The following is an 8,510-nucleotide window of genomic DNA, read 5'->3' as shown; positions in this document are numbered from 1 at the left end:
TTCCTAAAACGGGTATGACGGCGTGCGTGGTCCCATGCGTGTTTATCTTGGTACTATTGTTTTGTACAGATGAACGTGGTACCTTCAGGCAATTGGAATTGCTCCCATGGATGATCAGACTTTTTCTCGGAGTGTCTTGGCTGATTTCTTTTGATTTTCCCATGATGTCAAGCAAAGAGGCACTGAGTTTGAATGTAGGCCTTGAAATACATCCACAGGTACACACCTCCAATTGACTCAAATTATATCAATTAGCCTATCAGAAGCTTCTGACATCATTTTCTGGAATTTTCCTAGCTGTTTAAAGGCACAGTCAACTTAGTGTATGTAAACTTCTGACCCATTGAATTATAAGTGAAATATTCTGTCTGTAAACAATTGTTGGAAAAATTACTTGTGTCATGCACAAAGTATATGTCCTAACCGACTTACCAAAACTATAGTTTGTTAACAATACATTTGTGGAGTGGTTGGAAAACGAGTTTTAATGACTCCAACCTAAGTGTATGTAAACTTCCGACTTCAACTGTATCTCCCTGGCATATTACATAATTTATGCAGCTTCATACAATGCATTTTTGGACTCACCTTGTTGTGCTGTGCTCACTTGAACAGGAAGGTGGCGCGGCGGACCTTTGTGGACACATTTTGTCACCAAACTTTGTCATAAGTCTGGCATTCTCTGGATTTATGGTGCTTTCATGACAACTGTGAACTCGGAAAAGAACAAGGTCGAATCGTGATGACGTCAGTGATCGTCAGGTCGGAGGTATTAGGTACATTTCATATTAACAAATGCAAATGGTCTAATTCAAAACCTAACCTAAATGAATTTAAACATTATAGCACTACTTGAACTAAAATGAAAAACAAAAAGGCTATTCAACTTGTATTTTTTCTTTTACCTTTATTTAACTAGGCAAGTCAGTTAAGAACAAATTCTTATTTTCAATGACGGCCTAGGAACAGTGGGATAACTGCTTCGTTCAAAACTACAGATTTTTATGTTGTCAGCTCGGGGATTCGATCTTGCAGCCTTTCAGTTACTAGTRCAACACTCTAACCACTAGGCTGCCTGCCGTATTATTAATGATTATGGTGTTTGTTTAGGATTTCTGGCAATGTAAATAGTTTGTATGTATGCTTGTTTGCATGTAAATATTCCTATTTTGTTTGTTAATATTTGTTAATAAAAAAAAATAATAAAAAGAAAGAGGCCCGAGTTCCTGACTTGCAATTCCGAGTTGGATGACCGTTCAAAACAATTTTCCCAGTCGGAGCTCATTTTTTTCAGAGTTCCCAGTTGTCTTGAACTCATTGAAGTCAGATTTCCCAGTTCTGAGTTTCGAGCGCAGCAGCATGGTTTTGGATTGACAGCATTGTGAATGTTGAATGTTTATCATTTTAAGCTTGGAAACAGACCCTTAAACCCAGACRTCGGACCACACACCCACTCCACTGAATAGCAGGCTAGTGATTTCTTTGCAACGCTTGCAGTTAGCCACTGATTCCTTCCAAACCACTCATTGTTGAATGTGCGTATTCCAACTTGTGTAATGTTTATGTCCAATGGGCAATGAGCACCGATACGTTTTATCTATAATTTCTCTTKATTATTTATCTTCGTACGACAAGGATTACAAAGGATTTGCCAGTAGATTGTCGATTTGATTTATGACGTTGACATGATCAGTCCAATCAAAGCTACTGTAGATATAACGTGATTTGACATGTTATCTGTGGCCAATGACCTTGAGCCTTCTTGGATGGGCACTTCTAATATAACTCTATGGCAGCACCCAAGGGGCTTGAATTTTCGGGCTCTACCCTTGGATTTGGCTGTGATGTAGTGTCCCCATGAGTGACAGAACACTGAGCCAATGACGGCGRAACCAGAGAACATGACCAACCCCTACTGACCTGCTGGCTGCCCTGCCACCACAGAAAGCACTGAGCTGGGTTAAAACAGCTGCATTTTGAAGCTGCCTTACACAAGAAAGCAAAAAAAGAGACCATGTTTTTATGCAGCTTTATAAGTGATTTATTTTCCCAATTCTTCTGCCCAATAAAGCAGATTGGGTGTTACTTTGTAGCAACTACCACCACGTGCCAGTCAACACATTGTAACAACTATGTTGTAACAACATGCAGCTAGGCAGATTGAAATGGTACAATGTAAAAAAACAAAAAAAACTATGAATCCTCTTGTAGAGATGTTTCTTTTGTTGCACAGCATTGCCTCCAATTTAACCTAAATTGTTTAAAAATAGCATCTTATTTCTTTGGCAACTCCTTGTTGAAAAACATGCCACTGCACACAGCACTGCCCCCTAGATTAGATACATATGCAATTAGTGGCATGGGAAAGGACAATCATTGATTGCATTTTCTACACAGTGGATGCATATTATTACTTTTAAAATATAGTCTCAGATGAGATGCATCAAATCAGCACTAGATGGTACTGTAGTGTAAGTCAACATCCCTTTCATAACCACAAAATACTTTTCTGGTTTTGGATACCATTCTTCTATGGTGTAATCAACACTTAATTCGCTTACAACTACAAGCATTGAGCAGAAGGTTAGGATTTTGCTTATAGGACTATGATCCTCTTTTCAAAGGGCTTCATAACACACAAATCAGTGGACACTCAATTGCCTTGACCTCTGGGGCAGATATTTAATATGTCACAGGAAATTGAGCAAATGTTAGAGCCAGTGAACCCTGCAATATTAAATCCTGCTAAATACTTTACATGCCAAAAGGATGTTTGCAAATAGAGGTTGTTCTGGCAATCATTAAAACTAAACAAATGAAGGACAGGAATCAATACAACAAAATAAGGAAATGTAGAAACTAAACTCTTTATTATTCTAACACAGGTAAAAATAAGATATTTCTCAATGCTTTGGACATTCTATAACTCTACTGAACACCCTCATTTCAGATATAAAATATATTTTTGAGGTACACATTTTCACAGTCCGTACATTACTCCTGGTTCGTGCTAATGTGCTAATTATCCAATTAATTATCCAATTATAACCAGAGCCAATGTCACAAGGCAGTATAAATACACCATTTTTTTACTAACACAATTTCACACATCACGCCATTAACATGGAGTGCCATACTGCCTCATAAAATAATCCCTTTCAACTATAAAAATATATAAATAAAATACATTACCTAAATACAGTATCATTTGCAAATGACTAATTTGCATACATAACAGTATCAGAACATAGAAAAGTGTGTCCATAGACCATATTAGCCATTACACATTCCAAGTTTTACTTCTTGTAGCTCCCGGAATAAATAAATGAAGTGATGAATGCTTGTGTAAACAGCAGTAAAATGTATTTCTAGCAGTCGGCTGGTGGGAGGAGCTATAGGAGGACAGGCTCACTGTAGATGCTGGAATTGAATGAAATCAAATATATGGAAACCACAAGTTTGACTCCGTTCCATCCCATCCATTATAATGAGCCRGTCCTCCTATAGCGCCGCCCACCAGCCTCCACTGATTTCTAGTGTTACAGCTGTGATTTGGTGAACCATTTTTATGTGATGAGTAACCTTGTCTGAGACCAGAAGACTTGTGCTAGCTAATGCCTAGGCTTTAGCCCAGTGAGCTAACGCAGTCTTGTGGCGTGCAAGGCAAAACACCCAAGTCGTTCACACTAGTAAAATGTTCGTTGCGAGTTAACCCTCTGCCTTTTGTTCCAGTGAGGAGAGGGGCGTGTAGTCATGGTCTGCGTCCTCCATGATAGACTGTAGTGCCTCCAGTCCCTCTACAGACACACACAGACTGCCCACCACCACACTGCTGTCCTGCACATCCACAACTACACACTCAGAAAGAGAGACAAAGGGGGGGAGTGGAGAGGGAGAGGAAGTTAAAGTAAAATAGAAGGTGCGAGAGAGATAGAGTGATAGAGAGAGATGCACACATAAAAAGAGAGGGTTGGGGGTGAGAAAAAACACAAATGTTTTACTTCCTGTTGCACAAGTTGACATAAAGACACAGTTTTCTACACAATATGCATACACAATACTCACTGTTCAGGCTGGTCTCAATCACGTCTTGCTGTTGCTCCAGGATGTCAGGGATCCTGAAGAAGGCCACGCCTACATCTTCACACTCTTTCTCCTGCTCCTCCTCCTCCGGTGGCTCGCTCACCACCGTGAACCTGATACTGGCCAATCACAACACACCAGAGGTCAGACAGGACCAATCACAGCAGGTTAGTGGTCAGGCAAGGTTAATATGTAATCTCTAGAACGGTGTGTACATTTCTAGATCTACAGACTGTCATTTCTAGAACCGTTCAGTCTAGAACAGTCCTGTCCTCATCTTCTTGCCTTCCATGACCAGCGACACCATAGAGAAGCACATAACTCATCACTATCTGGTCTAATCATTTAGGCTATTTTCTAGCTGACAGTAATGTTGCGTAATGTTAAAGGGAAATCCCAGCTACGCCTCCTTTTTTACTACCAGCATGCATGCATGTACAAACACACACACACTCTTAAAAACTTCTTATGGCTGAGATCCCGTTAACGGGATCGACTTGACAACAGCCAGTGAAAGTGCAGGGCGCCAAATTCAAACAGAAACTTCATAATTAAAATTCCTCAAACATACAAGTATTTTACACCATTTTAAGATAAACTTGTTGTTAATCCCACCACAGTGTCCGATTTCAAAAAGCTTTACGACGAAAGCACACCATCTGATTATGTTAGGTCAGTACCCAGTCACAGAAAAACACAGCCATTTTTCACAAAAGCAGAAATAGAGATCAAATTAATCACTAACCTTTGATGATCTTCATCAGATGACACTCATAGGATTTTATGTTACACAATACATGTATGTTTTGTTTGATAAAGTTCATATTTATATCTTAGTTTACATTGGCGCGTTATGTTCAGTAATGTTTTGCCTCCAAAACATCTGGTGATTTTGCAGAGAGCCACATCAATTTACAGAAATACTCATAATAACATTGATAAAAAAGATACAAGTATTACACATGGAACTTTAGATAAACTTCTCCTTAACTTAATGCAACCGCTGTGTCAGATTTCAAAAAAGCTTTATGGAAAAAGCACACAATGCAATAATCTGAGTACAGCGCTCAGAGACCAAAACAAGCCATACAGATACCCGCCATGTTGTGGAGTCAACAGAAGTCAGAAATAGCATTATAAATATTCACTTACCTTTGATGATCTTCATCAGAATGCACTCCCAGTTCCACAATAAATGTTTGTTTTGTTCGATAACGTCCATAATTTATGCCAAATACCTCCTTTTTTGTTGCGCGTTTAGTTCCAAAATCCAAATTGATGACGCGCAGGCCAGACGAAAAGTCAAAAAATTCCATTACAGTTCGTAGAAACATGTCAAACGATGTATAGAATCAATCTTTAGGATGTTTTTAACATAAATCTTCAATAATGTTTCATCCAGAGAATTCCTTTGTCTGTAGAAATGTGATGGAACGCAGCTAACTCTCACAGGGGCGCGCCTGAGTGAGCTCGTGGCACTCTGCCAGACACCTGACTCAATCAGCTCTTATTCCCTCATCCTTCACAGTAGAAGCATCAAACAAGGTTCTAAAGACTGAAGACATCTAGTGGAAGTCTTAGGAAGTGCAATATGACCCCATAGACACTGTATATTGGATAGGCAAACCTACAAACCTCAGATGTCCCACTTCCTGGTTGAATTTTTTCTCAGGTTTTTGCCTGTCATATGAGTTCTGTTATACTCACAGACATCATTCAAACAGTTTTAGAAACTTCAGAGTGTTTTCTATCCAAATCTACTAATAATATGCATATTCTAGCTTTTAGGACTGAGTAGCAGGCAGTTTACTCTGGGCACCTTATTCATCCAAGCTACTCAATACTGCCCCCAGCCATAAGAAGTTTTAACAACCTTTTTCTTACCTTTCCATTTGGGGGTTGCGTCCCTCTAGTACCCCCCTTAGAATCTCCCGTCTGGACTTGTTGTTCTCTATGTCCACATGAATCACTGTCAGGAGAAACAAGGCATGGCTTACTGAATCACATCTGACACTCCAAGTACACACACATACAGACTCAATGGAGGAAACATTTCAGAGTTGCTCCATCAAGCCTGTCAGTTTCTCTTTAGCTACTTAATCTGTAGCTGAAATCCTACACTGGCAAGGGCTCAGTAAGACTGACAGAGTGTACATTGTATGAGTATTTGTTTGTGTATGTATGTATGTATGTATGTATATGTGTGTGCATGTGTTTGAGAGAGTATATGTGTGTGTGCGTCAGTGGAGGCTGCTGAGGGGAGGACGACTCATAATAATGTCTGGAACGGAGCTAATGGAACGGCATCAAACACATGGTTTCCAGTAAGCCATGCCCTGTTTCTCCTGACAGTGATTCATAATAATGTCTGGAACGGCATCAAACACATGGTTTCCAGTAAGCCATGCCTTGTTTCTCCTGACAGGGATTCATAATAATGTCTGGAACGGCATCAAACACATGGTTTTTAATACCAATCCACCCATTCCGCTCCACTCATTACCACAAATCCGTCCTCCCCAATTAAGGTGCCACCAACCTCCTGTGGTGTGTGTGTGTGTGTGTTCAGCATTTGTGAGTGTATTAGTGTGTGTAGGCGCTCTCTGGTATCCCTTACCATTGCTGTAGTTGTAGTGGCTGGTCTTACCCGGTGAGGGTTTGGGCAGGGACAGTGGCGTCTCTTCAGAGGGCATGTCCAACAGGGAGTACTCTACAAACAACCTGACCACACTACCATCTGCTGCTGCCCGCGACTCAGGCCTCAGGCTCAGAGACACGATCTCCACACGCACGCGCTCAGAAGGCTGCAGAGACAAACAGGACGCTGTCACGTAATAAGACTCGGTGACATAACGCCACTGAAATAAACAAGGGTGGATCATCATTTAGGCTTTACCCGCGGTGGGATTTCGGAAAGTCTATTGGCTAATATTCATGCTGTGGATCCCATTTACTAGGCTGAGGGGTCTATAGGAACACACAGTAGAATCTTAACCTACCAGGGCAGTAATGACTGAAGAATTCCAGATAGTCAATTACTGGAGATAATTTCTTATACCTCCTAATATGTTTGGATGGGTCAGACATAATTGTACTGAAATATAAACTACTAAAATAATGAGTCATCTAAAATAGCTAAGTCAATTGTACATTTACTTTAAAATAACATCCTTAGCAGATGTGAGAGGAATATGTAAGTAACTCACTTGCAGAACAATCTTTTTTTCTATCCATCAACAATAATAATGCAGCTAATATTGAACTGGATATCATATCCGTACAGTTCAAATCCACACCATTAATGATGAATGAATGCTTGTGTTTTGTGCTTTCAATAAAGAATCAATAATCCCATCTGACAAACTGGTTAAAGATGATCAATAGAAAACCTTGGCACAGTAAATATACTTACAGTACTAGTGGTTTGTCCAAACAATGGGGGTTGGCAACATAAGCAATACAAATAACTAGACTTGTTGGGTAAAACTTTTACTTGGATGCTGCTGTTAAATTCCCCTGATATAAACACAACAAGCCCAATAACCTTGATGCAGTACTTTCTATCCAACTGTACTGTACGCCTATCCTCTATGGACTCTGAGAGTACAAGGCAAACAGGCTGGGTTCTATCCTCTATCCCTGGTTCACCCACCTTCCGTCCCATTGAGGACTGGCCAGGAACAATGCAGTCATCACTGTCTGAGAGGATAGATTCACTCTGTTCCTCGTCCTCTGCCACAGGGGCCTCCTCCAAGTCTGGGGGAGGGGGGAGAGAGGGATAAAGAGAGGGGGAGAGAAGGAGAAAAAAAGATTCAGTCATAACCAAGAAGAGCATTTCAGGCTTGATGTGTTGCAGAAGGAACACGATAGGAAAGCAAGGGGGGGGGGGGGGGGGTTATACTGAGCAATAGAGTAGGAAGAGGATTCATAAGTGTTGCTGTGAGCGTGTGCGTGTGTACACTGCATGCGTGTTTTTGAAAAGAAACTGGGGAGAATGATAACAGTTGACATGACATCACCTATTCTTATTGGCGTTGACGTGTTGACAGCAAGTTTCATTGATGCAGGCTGAGTGATATGTACCACTGCTGAACACTGAAGGGGGGGGGGGGGGGTCTCTCCCGTACTACTCAAGGTCAGCATTAACATTGATGGGCTCAGCTATCCCCAGCCTGAAGACTATTGGCAGCAAGAACTCAAATATTTATGTGTTTCTGGTGAAAAAACATGTCAACAAACAATAGCATGGACTTGTTTCACTTGAAGAGGAATACAATAGTAAGTATTTCTTTCCTAAGGATCCATAGGGGATTTGGTCCCGTGGGGCTCAGTTGGTAGAGCACGACGCTTGCAACGGCAGGGTTGCGGGTTCGATTCCCACAGGGGACCAGGACAAAAATGCATGGACTGGATAAGAGCGTTCTCTA

The 8,510-nt window shown here is 40.8% G+C and overlaps 1 protein-coding gene across 3 annotated transcripts in view; it reads right to left on the bottom strand.

The window, feature by feature from the left end:
- Nucleotides 1–2,851: 2,851 nt before the first annotated feature.
- Nucleotides 2,852–8,510, bottom strand: part of LOC111952409 (protein fantom) — a 28,613-nt gene continuing 22,954 nt past the window's right edge. For 2 of the 3 annotated variants that reach the window (XM_023971040.2, XM_023971041.2), the window contains 5 exon segments: nt 2,852–3,851; nt 4,066–4,202; nt 5,968–6,052; nt 6,701–6,887; nt 7,736–7,839. In XM_023971040.2, coding sequence (XP_023826808.1) covers nt 3,709–3,851; nt 4,066–4,202; nt 5,968–6,052; nt 6,701–6,887; nt 7,736–7,839 — 656 coding nt within the window. In that variant the 3' untranslated portion in view covers nt 2,852–3,708. 3 annotated transcript variants of the gene reach the window in all.

This window comes from Salvelinus sp. IW2-2015, linkage group LG26, assembly GCF_002910315.2.
Source record: "Salvelinus sp. IW2-2015 linkage group LG26, ASM291031v2, whole genome shotgun sequence".
Classification (NCBI taxonomy): Eukaryota; Metazoa; Chordata; class Actinopteri; order Salmoniformes; family Salmonidae; genus Salvelinus; species Salvelinus sp. IW2-2015.
The sequence above is the reverse complement of the archived record's forward strand: the minus strand, read 5'-3'. Positions and strand labels throughout refer to the sequence as shown.